At 42.5% G+C, this 18,624-nt stretch overlaps 1 protein-coding gene across 1 annotated transcript in view; it reads left to right on the top strand.

Annotated features, from left to right (window-relative positions):
• PLXNA2 (plexin A2) overlaps positions 1-18,624 on the top strand; it is a 311,446-nt gene that overhangs the window by 243,762 nt on the left and 49,060 nt on the right. Inside the window, exon 13 of the mRNA XM_012547852.3 lies at positions 15,411-15,562. Within this exon, the coding sequence (XP_012403306.1) occupies positions 15,411-15,562 (152 nt within the window). The remainder of the gene's footprint in view (positions 1-15,410; positions 15,563-18,624) is intronic.

Here is an 18,624-nt window from a genome sequence, read left to right as displayed (position 1 = left end):
GTTTAGCAAAACCTTAAAGCACTTTGTAAACACCAGTAATTTCCATGGAGGGGGGATCACAGAGTAAAGTCATTTTGCCCTTGACCATTTTCTCCAAGGTCCCAGAGATCTGACCAAGAAGCCACTGCCAATTTAGGAGCAGGGAGAGGCTTAGGAAGTCTGCATACTCTGCTCCTTGGAACTTTGGTTCAAAGAGTTGGATCAGGTAGAATCACGTTACCCTTCTGTTCTCCATCTAGACCTTGTCCAGTGTCTCAAGTCCAAAGCTTTCCAGAGGATCCGAGGTATTCTAAGTGAATTAGAGAAAATTGGCCAGTCTAAACATGGAGGAGCAGAATTAACCCAGACTTCTTCCTCTGCAGAATTAGGAGCAAAAATCTATTAATTAAAGACTACAAAAAGACATGAGGTCACCCAATCAGCATGTTTGAGCCCAAGGCAACAATGCCCTTGCTACCCCTGGGCAGGAGGGACCATAACTTTGAGCTATTTCTAGAGGGGAGACTAAAATCAGCCTTAATTTACACATTTTCTGGTTGTAGTGATTAATAGGAAGTCTGGTTAAAGGAATGACCTGAGCCCCAGATTTCCCAGCCTAGATGCTCAGACTTCTCAAACATCTCAGCTTAATGGGAAAGCCCAGAGGACAGGTCAGAAATCAGTTCACAGCTACTCATTTGGAGCAGAAAGGAATGCCAAGTGAAAGCAGAGTGGGCTAGAAATGGGATGGGTGGTGGGTGCCTCTCCGTGCTCTGGGTGGCTTATAGGATTATTCCCTGATTTTACAGATGAGGAAACTGAGACCCAGAGACATAAGTGGCTTACTCAGGAACACACAAGTATAAAGTTACAGAAGTCATCTTAAAGCGTTCTCGTTGTTGTTCAGTTATTTCTAGTCATGTCTAAGTCTTTGAGACCCTACTGGGGTCTTGGCAAGTATACTGGAAGAGTTTGCCATTTCCTTCTCTATCTCATTCTAAAGATGAGAAAATTGAGGTAACCAGATTTAAGTGACTTGCCCAGGGTCATACAGTTAAAAAGTGTCTGAGGCTAGATATCAATCAGGAAGATGAATATTCCTCATTCCAGTCCCAATACACTATCCTCCACCTTGCAGGTGATCCCAGGAAGCTCCTAACCTTATGCCTCTGGGTTGAGGAGCTGGGAATAAGAATCCATTTATATTCTGATGCCAAAGCATCTTGCAAATCAACACTTTATTAGAATGAAGCATCCTTTATGTCAAGGGAAGAATAACTTTCACAACCGGCTTTCACTTATCTATAGTTAACTCACCCACTTTCTGATTTTTTTATTTTTGATCATCTTCTATAAACTCTTGATCACAACTATTATCAATTCAGTGTGTGCCTTAGTGAGTATAAACTTTATATACTAAAGTCCTGTTCCCATGTCTTTCTGCAGTATGGGAGTAGTCCTGAGTCCTCAGAAATTAGGCACAAACTCTGTAAGGGTCTAATAATATGGAAAAGTTCTAGGATAAGACTGCATGAGAACCAGCTTAGTTACGCTGAAGATGTCCAATACCAGCTGGCCAGAGGACGATGAAATTATAGACCACACTAACCAAATGAAATTCGAGACCCAAAATGGTCTTTTAAAGACCATCAACTAAGTCAAAAAGAAGGTACCATCTAAGGCAGTGTTTCCTTTGAGTGCACCCAGAAAGGCAATGTGCCGTAATGCAGCAAAGCCACAAAGACTTGGGTTCCAGTCATACAGGTTGTGTGATCTTGGGAAATGTTTTAATTCTTCAATGCTTAGCCCAGACAACACTCTATGATAAGGTATAGGGCAATGCATTAATAGAGCAAGTTCCCAAAACCAATCAAATCCTAGGTCCAGAGCAAAAGCATATTCATATATACATGTACAAACAGGATCACATAGTTAGAACTGGAAGGTTTCAGTCTTCTCACTTTATAGCTGAAGAAGATAAAGCCCAGAAAAGCAAAATCCGTTACCCAAAGTCACAAAGATGGGAAATAACAAAACCCACATCTTCTGACTTCACATCCAAAGCTCTTTCCATTGTACTGTCTTCTCTATTTCCTTTTTCTTTTTTCTTTTTCCTTCCTCCCTTTCTTTCTCTTTTTCCCTTTTATTCTCGTACACATATCTATGTATAAACATATGCAAAGCAATGCTATATAATGTTTATATACACATATAAAATGCCTTGTATTGCTATGTACAGATATGAAAATATTATCACAAATATCCTAATTTAGATAACAAATCAGCTGCTCCCACAAAATAGTAATATTATATTGCAAATCAAAATGTAATTTTAAAATATTTTAATGAATGATAACCTCTCTATGGCTTTGTAGGTAAGCCTAAGGGAGTTTCCTGGGACTCCTTGAGGTAAAATGACTTGCCCAGAGTCACACAAATATGATCTTCATGACCTTAGGACCAGCATTCCTAGTATTCATACATAAACTATATTCTCTAAGATTCCTTTCCTCCCTTAATGAACTCTATACCTCAGTTTTCTCATCTGCCAAATGGGGCCAATAACACCTACAATCCCCATTTCACACGGCTGTTTGAGGGCTCAAATAAAATAATATCTGGGAAATGTTTGGCAAAACCTTAAAGCACTTTGTAAATGCCAGTAATCTTCCTTCAGAATGGAAGTAAACTTCTGAAGGGGCTTTTGGGCTGGGCCACTTGTGAATATTTATCTGCAATGCTGCAGCAAGCCTTTGCTTAGAGGCCATAAGCCAGCTGTCCCAGGCCAGGGGGATGACTTGCTATAAAGTTCCCAGCAAATAAATAAATAAGTCATCCAGCTTCGTGGAGAAACAAGGCAGCTCTCTGATCTCCTGTTCATTTATTTGCAGGCCTCATTAATATAACATCAGTGCAACAAACAGCTAAAGGGGGATAGTGTCAGGATGAATAATGGAGTTACTCTGCTGAGATAACAATTAGGTTTTGAATGTACTATCAGCTAAGACAGAGCCAGTGAGGATTCATGCAGGGCTGAAGAGCTGGGGCTGTGGATGCCATAGTCTCCCGCTGAGCTCATCAGCTGGGCTCCAGCCTGCTCTGTAGAGCTGGCACATGTGTGTGCACACGGGCACACACACACAGACACACTGAGAAAAGGTAGAAAAGCCTTCTTGCTTCTGCCGTCCCTGGGGCCCTCCAATCACTCCAGGCTCTACTGGGACAAAGATTGCCACAATGGGGTCAATGCTGCTATCTCCAAACACTGGAAGAGACTGAGCAGCTGGGAGGGACCCAAGGGGACCACAGCTAATGCCCACAACCTTGTGTGTGGGGGTCAGCGGCTGCAGACACTCCCTAGGGAGCTCCTGGACGAGAGGTGTTTGAGAGAGAACAAGGCCTCTGCCCCGGTGGACACAGATAAGCGAGGGACCCAGAGGGAAAGGGAAAGAGTAATGAAAAAGCACATTTTCCTCAAGCTCAGGAAAGCTTCAGGATGCCTGAGACAGAGCTCAGTAACCTTTCTGGCCCCTCAGCATGGGATGCGGTGATCTTCTGTGACTGTCATATAAATGAATGAATGAATGAGCAAATGATGCATGGTATGAGAGAGAAGACTGGGGCCTGGGAGTCAAAAGCCTTGCATTCTAGCCCCTGGCTCTGCCGTGCTCCCTAAGCTACCGTGGATGTGTTTCTTAGTCAAAGGCTTCATGTCCCCGCACCTGGTCTCTTATGTCCCTGCACCTGGCCACTTATGTCCCCAAACTCAACCTTCCCCACTCTCCCTTTACGTCCCAGATGGCCAAGAATCAGCAAATACAGACCCAAGGGGTTTAGGACCTGAAAGAATGAGGGCATGATATGCTGCAGTTGAGTCCAAATTCCAGCTCTGCCATTCACTAGTGATGTGGCTTTAAAACAAGCTGTTTAATTACTCTGGGACACGATTACTTCACCTGTAAAATGGAGAATTGACCTCTTCCATCTCTCAATCCATGTTCTTAAGATCCTATGGATTATATTGATACAACATACTGGAGAAACAAGGCAGCTTGATTTATATTGATGTAATGACTAAGGATATAAATGCAATCAGCCAGTGACCATTCAGAGACAGAAATTCAGCCTGAGTGGGCTACAGTGGGCCTGTCAAAGAGGGAAGTGCTAGGAGGGTCCATATGGAATGGAATAGAATTGTTTATATTCTTCAAATGGGATGCAAAAGGAAGGTTGTGCTTTGTTTTGGTTTTTTCCCAATTAACAAAAATCTATTTTCTCTTCTTTCACCCATTGGAAAAAAGAAAGTAAAACAAAACTTTGACCACAAAAACATATTATCAAGCAAAAAAAATTTCCACATTGGCCATGTCCAAAAAAAATGCCTCAATTTGTCCATTGAATACATGATTTCTCCATCAGATGTTGCTTCATCAACAGCTCCCTGGATCTGTAACTGGTCCTTATTTTGCTCAAAGTTCTTAGGCATTTCAAAATTATCTTGACACTGTTTTTGTTATCATATAATTTGCCCTGCTGATTCTGCTCCCTTCACCAGAATAGTTCACATAAGTTTTCCTAGGTTTTTCTGAAACCAGATTTGTTAAGAACCAAAGAAACCCCCTACAGGTGACTTCTACAGTCAGTTCAATATGAAGTCTAAGATTTCCTTAGTCAGTGACTGGACCTAAAGTCTAGACCTGGATTTATAACTCAGCTGTATCATTACCCAGCTGTGTAACCTCAACTAAAGCCCTTACCCTCTTTAACGCGCTCCACTTTCTCAACTCTGCCAGTCTTTGAATCTAAGTACCCCTTAAGCAAAAATAACTTTACCCCTGTGGGTCCATTCCCTCATCTATTAAAAAAAGGGAGGGTTGGACTAAATCACTTCTTTTATTTCCCCAAATGGATATCTTTTTTTTTTTTTTTTTTTTTTTACAACAACTTCATTTCCAAATACAAAATTCCTTTTCTCTATCCTAACCCCAAAGCTAACCCTCGGAACAAAAAAACATTTTAAAAGAAAAAAAGAAAGATAGTTGAGCAAAGCTAGTAGCAGATCAGCTGGAGCTGACAATATATTCAATATTCCACACCCATACATTAGATGACTTCCCCAGTCTCTTCCAACCCTAAATATTTGATCACGTGAGTCTTTGGTTCTTTAAGAACGAGGCAGGCTGAGCTAGAATCCCCCCAGCCGGATGACACTCCCCCAATTCAAAAAAGAATCTTCCATTTTCTTCTCTCCCTTCCACCCCACCAGCATCATTCACCTACTTCCAGCTCAATCCCCAGAGCTTCCATATGGATAAAAGACTTATAAAACCTGAGCCATTATCCCTGTGGATCTCAGCCAGCCTGCCTTCTGCCCTGGGCTCGCTAGAAGGCTGGCCAAAAATCTACCCAAGTGAAAGTGACCCTAGAAGCAGAAAATCTCACTAAAAATCACACATCAAGCCAGGGAAAGAAGAAGGGGCAGAACTCAGGTGTCCCAACTCCCAGCCTTAGACTGATCTTAGATTGTGACAGTTTAATCACCTCATCCTTGGCAGCAGCCGACATTTATTGACACTAAAAGGTATAAGACAGGAGCTGGCGCCTGTCCTCAAAGACTTAACAATACAACTGGGGAACAGAAACTCTACTGTCATAGATCTCTGATCTCATTTGCAGCTACCCTCTCCACGAAGGGCAACTGCAACTCAGACATGCCCTTTCATTTTATCTAACTGGGATTAAATTTGAACCCAAGACCTTGTGGCTCCAAACCCACTTTTTTGTGCCGCTAATTCAGAATGAATCAAAAAACAGAATTAAGATCATAAATCTTTATTGCCTGATGAACCCTAACAGACACATAAAATAGCCGATGCTGGGTCTGAATAGAGCTGTGAAGCACTTCTCAGAATTGTAGAACTGAACAATTAGAGGGAACCTCGCAGCCATCTGGTCCAGTTGTTATTGTTCAGTAGTTTTTCAGTCGTGTCCAACTCTTCCTAACCCCATTAGGGGTTTTCTTGGCAGAGCTACTGAAATGATTTGCCACTTCCTCCTCCAGCTCATTTTATAGATGAAGGAACTGAGGCAAATTGGATTAAGTTGCTTGACCAATGTCACAAAGCTGAGGCCAGATTTGAACTCAGAAAGATGAGTTCTTCCAACTCCAGGACTGGTGCTCTATTCCCTGCCCCACCAAGTCGCCCCATGTCTGTCGAAACCATATCCAAAAGGAATCCCCCAAAGGAAAAGTGTAAGCTACTCTGCATGTGTTCATATAGCTTCTGTCTAAAGCCTCCAAGGGGAAGAACCCCCACCTCTGGAGACAGTCCATTCTACTTTGGGGCAGCTTTAATTGTTATGACCTTTTCCCTGACTTCAAGGTTAAATTTACTCCTTTGCAGCTTCTACTCATTAATCCTGGTTTTGCTTTGTAGAGCCAAACAGAACAGGTCCAATTGCTAGATACCTAGTGGCTGTAATCTACCAGTAAGGTACTGGACAGGGGATGTATTGATTCCTTCTCCTAGTGTAATGAGGCTACAAGAATGAAGGTCCACCATCACCCCTATAGGTTCCTTAAGGACTCAGAGCCTCTGTATGTTCACTTCTTTCTCTCTATTTCTGAAATGGCATCGACTGTGGGCCCCAGGCCCTACCCCTGCCTAAGCCTTGCCCTGGAAATGGCCAAGTTAGCCCAGGAATGCTTCCTACCCGACTAAGCCCCTGGGCTTTCCAGTGCTTCCCGATTCTGGTGCATCCCAATGGATCTCCCTCGCTGTAATTAATCGGTTGCATCTGCTCTCTTACCCTGGGGCGGCTTTGTGGCACAGTTCCTTCCCAACCGTTCAATTAACTACTCTAAGAATCAGGAATGGGGGCGAGCGTAGCTCCATGTCGGCTGTTTTCCAGGTCAGGTCACCCATGGAGGAAAACAAACTTGACAGGGTCTGGCAGTGGAAGGCACTTGGCTTAAATGCCCAAGGCCCTGGGCTTGGCAAGAGATGGGTTCCTGCTGGCTTGTTGGGTTTCAGGGGTGGGTAAGAGGGCGGGCCCAACCATAGGGCCCAATCTCACACATGCCATGACACTACTGTGGGCCGAACAGATCCTGGTGGGCAAGCGGTTCTTGGTTCATTCTCCTGGCTTCCTCCTAGGGGGTTTGACCGAAGCATGCTGACACTACACTTTCCCCCTGCCCACTCCCTCAAGAGTTATAACTTGGAATGGACCAATGAATTAAAAGATGACAAAGGGATGTATTACTAGGCCTGGTCACATTGAACGAGTTGCTAATTTGGAATCATCATGATAGTAATAACAACTAATATTTATTGAGTGTTTTAACCTTGTATGTGGTAATGCAAATATTTTAATTCACATTATACACATGAGAACATGGAGGCACAGAGAGATTTAGTGACTTGCCCACCTTCTCACAGTTAATGAAGTATAAGCTATGAAATCCAGGTCTTCTAATTCCAAGTTTAGAGAATGAGAGAGACAGAGACAGCAATAAAGATAGAGACAGAGACAAAGACAGAGAAAGGAGAGAGAGACAGACAGAGACAGAGAGACAGAGAGAGAGAGAAAGAGAGAGAGAGGGAGGGAGGGAGAGAAAGAGAGAGAGAGAGAGAGAGAGAGAGAGAGAGAGAGAGAGAGAGAAAGAGACAAAGACAGAGAAAGGGAGAAAAGTTATTCAATCATAGGATTTAGAAAAGGAAAGAATTTTAGAAATAAATATTCTAGGACCAGATGAAAAAAAAAAGGCATAGGGAAAAGAAATTAAATAAATTTAAAAATAACATAATTTTTAAAAAATAACTTAAGTGACTTAAATGGAAATTCCCCAAGAGAAGCAACAGGATGACTTGACTGATATGGTGACATTCTGTAGATCTGTGAGGATCATCTCTACAGTGATGCAGACCTAGAAACTCGTCCACCCTTGTCTATCCTATCCCTTTTTATTTATGCCATCCTATAAACCTATCAGAGGGACTCTCTATAAAGGTCAGATGTCTTCCTCATTTTGTGGACATCAGAGGAGTATTTGGGGTGTTTGTTGGTTATGTTTTTCTTTTAACGTCAAAATGACTGATTTCAGATTCTTACCTGAAAATCAATTCTGATAAAAGGAAGAGAGAGTGCTTGGATGTTGAAAAAGGGAAGAGGGTAGGAAAAAATAGAGGAAAGGAGCAAATAGAGAAAGAAAGGAAATGGGAAGATAAAAAAGATGAGCTTGGCCTGTTTCATAATCTGAACGCATTCCCTGTAGTCCACATTAGTCAAGCTTTTATTGAAGTATCAGATAGCTAATGGACACTACATTTTGCTCAACCTCAAAGGAGAGAACTAAGACTATAGATGGAAATTGCATAAAAGAAATTGCTGATTCCAAAAAAGGAGAGACTTCCTAACACTTAGAGCTGCCCCAAAATAGAATGGGTTGCCTGTAGAGGTTGCTCATCACTGAAAGTCTTCAAGCTGAGGTTGGTGATCACTTAGGGATGAAGTAAAGGGGACTAGTGTTGAGATACTAATTGGAGTTTATGATCTCTAAGGTCTTAACATAAGGTCCATTGATTGGGGAATGGGTAAACAAATTACATTACTGTGCTGAAAGGAAGGACAAACATGATGAACAAAGAGAAGCATGAAAGGCTTTAGAAACGTGTTGGATGGTACAATAGATAGAGAGATGGATCTTGAATCAGGAAGACCTGAGTTCAAATCCAGTCTTAGACACTTACAAGCTGTGTGACCCTGAACAATTCACTCAACTTCTCTCTCTCAATTTCTTTAAAATGGGAATAAAGTACTATCTCATGTGGTTTGGGGGAGATAAATGAGGTAATATTTGTAAAGCACTTTGCAAATCTTAAACCGTTATATAAATACTAGTTATTTTTATTATTATTTTTATGAACTGATACAAAAACAAATAAAGAGTCAGGAAAATAATTGACACAAAGACCCAACAATATAAATACAAAGGCAGCCTTAGAATAGTTACTGCAAATTATAATGATCAAGCTTTATCCCAGAGAAAGTATATGAGCATGTATTCCTTCCTATCTCCTTTGCAAGGGATGAGGATGGTCCATGGATGGGGAACGTTGCATATGATATCAAATTCAAAGATTGAACACTCTAATCACTTGTGGTACTCACAATATTTTAAGAGTGTGATACCATGCCCCTTAACTCTTCTCTTCTTCCTTCTGTCTGAATCTCTCTTTTGCTCCATCACCTTCTATCTTATATGACATTTCTCTGTGTATATGTCTTTCTTCCTATCCCCACATCCAATAGAAAAATTCAAGGAACTTGCAGAAAGGGAATGTATCATTTTTTATCCTTATCTAGTATAGTGGCTCACACATAGTAGGCACTTAATAAATGCTTGCTATATTATATTGAATTCTGGAACATAAAGTGGGCTTGCACTTTCAGACAGCTGATATATCCAGGAAGGGGTGTAAGCCCATTGCAGTTCTAGTCACTCACACTGCTGTTCTTAGGAGGCAAGTGGGAAAGTGTCCAGGACAAGTCAGGGGGCAGAAAGAAGTGGAAAGCCGAAAAGTTATTCCCCTTTTTATCTAAGAGGAAAAATGAGGTATAACCAGAAAAAAGGAGCTTCAAGTTGGATGTCTGGGCTGTCAATTCACCATTGTCAAAGGCTCTTAGGACTGAAGAAGGGAAGCTATTCAACTGCCAGGAGCACCCACGAAACTGGCAAGGAGGAGTATAAATGGGGTTAACCCCTTCCCACTCCCAGTGGGTCAAACTCTCAATCCAAAAACATTTATTAAGTGAATATTGTATGCTAGGTTACAAAGACAAGACTAAATAAACTTTGCCCTCCAGAGCTTACATTCCAATTGGGAGTTCAACATATGTATATAAAAGTAAACTCAGAATTTCTACAAAATGAATCCTGGGCAGTTTGGGAAAGCGGGGCACTAACCATTGGTATCCTGCACTATCAAGAACTGATACTCTAATAAGAACTGCCAGGAAAGGCCCATCCTCTGAGTTGGACTGGGAATCAGAAGAGCTGATTACTGAGCCAGGAACTCATTGCAGAGGTCAAGGGATATCAAGATCCTTTCAATTCAGCAAGTGTTTATCAAGCATCTACTGTCTGCAGGGTCCTGGGCAAATCTCTGAAGGAACAAAGATAAAAAATGGCACAGTCCCTGCACTCAGGGAGCTTGCAATACATGCTAGGGTGTGACAGATACATACATAATTAGAATACAAGTCAGCCTAAAGAAGGAAGAATATGCCAGAGAGATCCAAGGAGGAACAGAGAGATCATTGCTGCCTCTGGAGAATATAGGAGCCTTCATGGGGCAGGGGGTACCTCTCCTGGGCCTTGAAGGATTAATAGGATTTCAATGTACAAGAACAGAAAGAAAGAACATTGCATACGTAAGAATTTCCTTAGGGCAAGCCTGAGTGTCTTATGAAGGGGAAGGGTAGAAATATATGTGATATTCAGAGCTTTAAATTGTTGTTCAGTTATACCCAACTCTTTGTGGCTCCATTTGGGATTTTCTTGAAAAAGATACCATAGTGGTTTAACATTTCCTTCTCCAGCTCATTTTATAAATGAGGAAACTAAGGCAAACAGGGCTAATTGACTGGTCCAGGGTCACACAGCTGGTAAGTGGCTGAAGCCAGATTTGAACTCAGGATGATGAGTCTTTCTAATTCCAGCTCCAGATTTCTATCCACTGCACCATTTAGCTGTCCTGTCTCAAACACCCATTAGAACTTTAAATCAAGGCTAAATTTAAACTTTAATATGCAATTCCCATAAGTAACAATTGAGAATTATTGAGTGACCTGACCTATGCATTAAGAAAATTATTCAGGCATTAATAGGCATTGGATAAGATTGGCATCTTCAATCCCCAAGTCCCTCCAAGCCTTAGCACTGAGGATTTTTTGAAGCTGAAGGAGATAGTGTGTGGTTTGAACTGCTCCTTGTCCTGAATGATTGAAGCCCAGGGAGCTTCCTTCCCAGAACATCCATTCTGACCCATTCCTTTGCTCTTTGGGATTTTCAGGAACTCAACTATTTCCCCCCAATAGTCACCCTCCCTTTTTTCCAGCGCCAGTTATATAAGCATGGGTTTCATAGGATTTTAAATCTACATAGGGACCTTATAGGTCAGCTAATCCAAGATGCTCATTTTACCTTTGGGAAAATTGAGTCCCAAAGAGATTTGCTCATAGTCCCACAGATAATAATAATAACAATAATAATAATTTCAAAGCCAGTGTTCTTTCCACTGCACCACACTGTCTCCATACCATTCTTTTCTAGGTATACCACATAGTGACAGGGAGATGCACTGGTGAACTTAAGACAGCTCCCATTGCCTTAGGAGGACCCATTGCCTTAGTTTTCAGTATGAAAGATACTATAAATCAGAGCTTAATTACTTTGTGAATTGTCTCAACTTAAAGTGATAGAGACAATATTAATCATGCAAATTAAACTTAAAAGTTTGTTGTGCATACCTTTTTTTTTCTCCTGGAAAGCCACTTACTAGATATTTACTAGCACTCCCCTGGGTGGACCTATCTGACCTTGCCCTGTGGTATGGGTGAATTTTTGTTTCTTCTAATTGATGGGTTCCTTTAAAGTTGTATTGAAATAGAACTTTCATAAATCAAATCATATTTTAAATTCTCTAGGACAGGTTATTTAAAGAAACCCTGTGGTGAATTGTCTCAAAAATCAAACAATTATCTCTTAATTTCCATTTTTAAAAAGCAAGATGTTCACTTTCTGGCTTGTTTAAAATGAGGCTCACCTATAAAAAACATTTCAGTGAATACCTGAGTGGTTTGCCATCTGTGTCTCCTGGTAAGAAATGTGCTCCAGGAACCTATGGCATGGACCATGGCATCCTAGAGTCTTTTACACACTCCAAATTCTATGGAAATGGGGGAACACCTGGTTTAGTGACTACCTAGGCTAAGTGGCTACATAGGCTCATTCTCTTAAAAACTGACATCCAGGTTAGAAGGGATTCAGCAAAACTTGTTGTGTTCCTTGAATGTGACTATCTTCTGGTCTGATGCTTTCTTGCCAGAGCTACATAACTTGTCAGCTAGTCACCGAATAAACTAAGGTTCTCATTCTCTAAGTACTAGAAACGAATTATGCTGCTAAGCTGTCCTACAATAATAAACCACTCTAGCAAATGAGGAGCGTGAACTATGCTACAGAAAAATAGCAAACCAGGCAGCCTACCATAGTGGAAAAAAACACTGGATTTGGCAGCAGGAGGCCTGGATTCATATCCTATTTGTATTATTTACAACCTGTGTCACCTTCTTCAAGGCATTTCACTTCTCTAAGTCTCAGTATCCTCATCTGTAAAATAAAGGGAGAATAAAGGTGTCTTATAGCTCTAAATTCTGTGATCTTGAGAATTGTCTGTGCACTATTTTCTAAAACCTTGTCCATGGGTTAATCTACAATAACAAGCGTGTATCTGTAAGCAATAACAAATCAGAATTCCCTAAACCGAAAGCTCAAGCTATAAAAACTTTTCATCAAGGGATACCCTCCTTCTGTAGTTATCCACCAGTGCCCTAGAATGACCCCACAATCAAATCTCAGCTCCCTACCTTACCTGCAAAAGGAACATATTTTTAGGTTTCCAGAAATATTTCATTTTTCAGCTTCTCTGAAAGGTTGTAATTAACCACAACAAGGCAAAGACTATTTTTTTCCCCAATGTAGAGAATGTGTGACAGAGGCTGAAGGGAGAGGGGGAGGGGAAAAGAGTACTACAGCTGTAGGTGGGGAGGGGGCTGAGGGCTGGAGGCCAAAGGGACCCAAGGGCTGGAGAAAGCTATTTCCTGAGCCCCTCAGTGGAGAGCCAGTGGCAAATGGCAACTGTGATACTAATGATGTTCTCCTGCAGTAGCAACCCTCCGGAGCCCCCCTCCCAGTGACCCACTAACGAGGCTCCAGCTCCCAGAGCCCATGGGGCCTGAGGCACCTGGAGCTAGGGGTGGGAGGATAGAAAAGAGGGAAGAGGGGGTAACCCAATTGTCACTGGGTATTTTTAGAACCCCTAAAGGCAGACAAGGTGGCCAATGGCTGTGGCTTATTGCTGGCAGCTCCTCCCCCACCCCAGCACCCCCTTCATCCCCCCCAAGTGGAGGAGGCTCAGAGGTACCTCAGCTAGCTCTCTTCTGCATATTCACTATCTGTAAGTTTTTCTTTTTATTCATAAGGTGAATGGTTCATTCCCAGTGAAGAGATTAAAGCACTGACCTGCGGAAATTGGACTCTTAGGTAGAGCTGTCAGGAAGTGACCCAGCTGGGACAGAGGCAAGAGGCATCTAAGCCCATTTGCTTGGATTTGAACCCAAACCTCTGCTGGCCACTTATTAAGCCCGGAATTCACTTGGTGGTTCATTTTCCCAGACATATTTGGGAGAAAAAGACTTGGGTAACCAAGTTACATCATGTAAATGAGGGAACCAGAGTTCAAATTCTGTCTCAATGTGAACTTGAGCAAGTCACTTAAAATGTTATCTGCTTCAGTTCCTCCTTTGTAAAAAGAGGATAATAATAATACCTACCTCAATGCTGTTGTGATGATAAAATGAGACAGCATTTATAAAGCATTTAGCAAACCCCAAGATGCTATTTGAATATTGGATAGTATTATCATAAATAAAAATATCTGGACCAGTCCTGTAGGCTCTGCCACATGATTTCTCTGCTCATATTCTCCAAGCAGTTGAATGGCTTCCAGGAGAAGGGCCTGATTGGGCCTGTATCCTACAGAGGAAACAAGGACATTTGTATACCATTGTTAACTACACTGTGAGGCTCAAAAGCGACTAGAGGTACCTACAATATGGCGGCACTTGCAAATCCATAGTCCTGAAAAAGGAGTTCTAGTTAATGTGTAATTGAAACGTGTTCAAGGAAAGTAACTAATTTTTCAGGAGACCTGAATTCTAGTCTTAGCTTAGTTTTTTGCTGGCTCAGAGACCCAAAGAGATTACCCAAGAACACAAAATAATAAATAGTAGATCCAGAATTCAAACTCATGTTTTCTCATTCTAAACCTAATGTCCTTCCTACCATAGTCAAATACCTCTATTCAATATTTATTTTATGTCCTTCACAACACCTAACTCAGTATGAAAGATATAGTAGCCTTGAATACCTTCACCAATGAATGGGGGAAATGAATCAAGGCAGAGAGAATTCTTCTGGAGAAAGAATGCTGAAGAATAAGATTTTTCTGCTTTCCAAGTCTACTGCACCATACTACCTCCCCCAGATCAGTCCAGGATACCCAGTATATGAATATGTTCAACATTACTCATTGGATCAAAAATTCAAATTAACTGGAAGATTTGACTTTCCTTCAGGGAGCAGCCCATATCTCATGGAGTATGTGACAGTATAACCCTTGTTCTTACCTGTTGGCCAGGTCTATTTTAAAGGAAAAAATGAGATGCTATGAACTCTTAATTACCTCAATTATAGGAAATATTGGGGCACAGTGGAAGGAATAATGAATTTAAAGTCATGAGACTTAAGTTCAAATCCCAGGACTGTCACTTATTACTTATATGGCCTTGAGCACATCATTTGACTATTTATGGACCTCAGTTTCCTCATCTATAACATAAAAGGGTTGGACAAGATGACCTAATCTCTCCTCTAATTTAAGTCCAGGAACCTAAATCTATCCTAGTAGGTATAGAGAGATCATCTGAAAGTGTTTTCTCTCTCTTTTTTTAAAATCAATGATATCTATATATTTATCTTCATTTAAAAATTTTTTTTCTTGATATTTTTTTTTCTCACCATAATTTCCAGATTTGGGGACAGCTAGATGGCACAGTGGATAAAGGACTGACTGGCCCTGGAATCAGGAGGACCAGATATAGCACAAAACCATTTCTATTATCAAACTCTTCCTTATAACAAAGAAAAGTGAAGCATAATTTTAAAGTGACATATAAATATAAACTATTATGACAATTGCTATTCATTCAATAAATTTTATTGGGTAACTGGCTTTAAAAAAAAAGTAAAGTAGAATCAACTGATATGGTAAAAACATGTAACAATGTCTATGACATTCTGAACCTGCAGTCCCCCATCTCTGAAGGAAGTTATGTTTCTCTAAGCTTTCTTCAGTTTTGTTCCATTCACAGTGTAAGTAAGGGAAGCTAGGTTCCCTTTTCATGGGACAGCCAATGACAAAACCACTGGCTGTGCCCCAAATGGATCATACAAATGAAGTTAGCCAGAACCAAGCATCCACAAAAACCCTCCAAGTCCTTAGACGGACAAGTGTTCTTGACAATGACGTTGCTGATGATCGCCATGGTTTACTAAGCCCTATTTCCTGCTCCTTCCTCTGCAGATTCTGACCATGTCTGGCCCCCCTGAAGGAGGAACTCGAGTGACCATCCACGGCGTGAACCTGGGTCTAGACTTCTCAGAGATCGCTCAGCACGTGCAGGTGGCCGGGGTGCCGTGCACTCCCCTCCGGGGAGAGTACATCATTGCGGAGCAGTGAGTTTGCATTGCCCTCGCCTTTGCTTCTCTTAGTCTGAGACCAGACTTGCCTACGCCCTCTTATCACAAGTTTTAGGAAAGGAACGCAGTCTTCCTGGTCGCCCCTTCTCACACACGCTAATCCGCCTCTCAGGTGGCCCTCACCTTTGTGTCCATCCACATAAATCCCCCAAATTGGAAGGAACCTCCAAGGTCTCCTAGTCTAACGTGATGCTCTCCTCTCTATCTCCACTTTACTTATAAATGGTTTTGAGGAGATTATCCGAGAGCCAGCCCCAGCGCGGTCAGGCTAAGTGGGGTTTAGTCCCTGACTTTGCGCCTCCAGCTTCTCCAGGATCCTTGGCTCTGCCCTCCCTACAACGCAGCCGAGATGCTTTTCCCACAAACGTCAGCTCCTCAACCTCCTTCCCGTCCCGCCCCCACCCTCGGCTTCCTCCCTCCCAGCCCCCATTGGAATGCATCCCACATGGTGGGCTGCAGGCGACAATTTATTTGGCGCATGGGGCTATGACAGCAGCTTAATCCGAGAAGGGCCTCCGCTGGAGCAAATTCATTTATTTCACTAAGGGAAATGTCAGCTGGAAATTAGAAAATAGGCATGTAGCGGCGGACAGGCGGACAGGCGGACGGGGCTCCAGGAGTGACATATGTTCCAATTTGGGGTGTTCATTTGGTTGCGGCCAAGGTGGTGGGTGGTAGGCCGAGAACTGCAGGAGGAAAGGGAGGGGAGCATTCGACCCTGGGCTTTTTGGGGGGAGGAGGCACAAGAAGGACGGGATGAATGATTTCCTTGATACAGTCACCCCAGTCCTACTGAGAACAGCTCCAGAAGGAGAACGTGATGGTCTTTGGGAGAGACTGGTCCAAGCGAGCCAAGCAATGGGGTCCAGTGAGGTCGTTCCTTTGTCTGCTCCTCCTGTCCCCCTCCCTCTTCTGCCCACTTTATGGTTGGCTTGTGGTGATAAAGCCCACCTGGCCACCAAATAACAAAATTTCCTAATCTGGCTTCCTGGGATCAGGAATTCTAAAGATATTAGATCAGAGCCCAGCTTGATGTCCAAGGTCAGAATTACCCACTGCTTCAAGAAGAGGAAGACAGGAGAGATTAATTTTGGAAAGAGAGCCCTCCAAGTTATTTGTGGAAGCCAGTGTGACTCCAGTGGGGAAAGAAAAGGGTCAGCCTGGGGGTGAGAACATCGGGGGACCTGTGGGCTAATAGTTAGCGCACTAGTAATAGTAACAAACTCTTCTCAAGAAATGTGACAGAGCAGGGGAAAAGAAATAAAGGAAAAAAAGAGAGAAGGGGAAAATTTAAAGGAAAAAGAAAACCGAAAGGAAATAATTGGGGAGCATTTGAGAGATGGATTTATTTCGGGTGCTGAAGATGGAGAGAAAGTAACAGGGTCAGGAGTCTCAGCTAGTTTCCAGGAAAGCTCAGAGTGAAGAGGGCCCTTTCTAGGAAGGATGCCTTGTTAAGAAGCTGACTGGTAGAAGGCAGAGGCCCCAGGTCGAATACTACCTCTGATGCTTATTACCTATATGGATAAATCACCTCACATCCCTGGGATCCATTTTCTCCTCTATAAAATGAAGGATTGATCTAAATGGACTCTGAATCCTTTTCAGTTATAACTGTATACATATAATATAAATATTTATATAAATATATAATAAATATATATTATATAAATATAAATAAATAATATAAATATAATATATTATATTATATAAAATATAATATAAATGTATTTTATGGGGCAGGATTCTCAGATATACCGACCTGAAAGTTCCCTCAATTTCCAAGCACTTACCTGCAGGCTCCCCAGTCTGTTTGCCAAAAAGGAAGGACTAGGTATGGAGAAGCTCCATGATCCCCTCCACAAGAGAGCACAGGAATATTCTGCTTTTAGCCGCGAGTTCTCAACTCCCAAGTCCCATCTTCTTTACACAGATATCACCAGTGCAGCCCTTGCTTCCCAGCAAGAGGGGAAGGAACTTCATTCAGTGCCAAGAGAGGAGCAGAATGTGAGGAGATAAAAGCAAACTGGAGAAACGCAGGGTCAGAGCAGGGGTCCCTCCCAGAAGCACCTCGCTGGCAATTACCCTTGAAAACCACCCTAGTCTCCTTCCTTGTTGAAGGGGCAGGCAGGAGGGATGGAGGGAGCCTTGGGGCCTGGCTGGATGCAAGCATCCTTTCCAGTGGCGCCGGGCTCATTAGAGCTCTCGAGGTTTCAAAGTTTGTTAACATCATTAAACCTTCATCCTGGGCAGCAAGCAGCAGGCGTGATCATTACAGATGTCTTCGTGAGATGAATTTGGCTAGAAGGGCCCGGCACAGGGGCCCAGGAAGTGGTAGGATTGGCGGGCTGGGTAATGACTCACCATATGTTCATGTCGTGCCATCTATCACTCAGCAATTAGGTTAATGTTGGTTAAAGGGCCCCGCTTAGGCCTGTAATCTCTGCCCCACAGATCTGGAGAGGCGCAACTGGTAACAGAGAACTTGGGGGAGGTGGACCTCAGCATTTGGCTTTATTACCTCCCCTCCTGGGGAGGAGGGGGGAAGGTCAGAACCACCTTGGAGTGTCAGATTTGGGCTTACAGCTACTCTGGTCTCGTCTATCTACCCTCCCTACGTACTAGCTAAGCCCACCTACGGCCACGGGTCCCACACGTGGGGAAAATAAGGATACCCAACTTACGCAGAGTCAGGACAATGGCAGAGAAAATTGTTGCACAGGAAGGAAACGGTGCTCATGGGTGCTTCGAATCACAGAATTACAGGGTTAGAACAGGGTCCATTCCAAATATCAATAAGAACATTGTTTAACTGCCTGTCTGAGACAGAGTCTTGCTTTGTCATGTCCCTAACACAATATCCTAGAATCAGCTACCGAGCTCTCATTAAAGACTGGTACTCCCTCCTGGGCTGCCCACTCTACTTTTGGAAGCTCTGCCCGTCAGGGGAATTTTCCTTTATGTTGAGCCAATATCTACCTCTCAGCTCCTCGAAGGTGTTCCTAAAACTGTTTTCTGAGGCCAAATAGGAGCAGGAAAAA

This window comes from Sarcophilus harrisii, chromosome 4, assembly GCF_902635505.1.
Source record: "Sarcophilus harrisii chromosome 4, mSarHar1.11, whole genome shotgun sequence".
Lineage (NCBI taxonomy): Eukaryota > Metazoa > Chordata > Mammalia > Dasyuromorphia > Dasyuridae > Sarcophilus > Sarcophilus harrisii.
The sequence above is the reverse complement of the archived record's forward strand: the minus strand, read 5'-3'. Positions and strand labels throughout refer to the sequence as shown.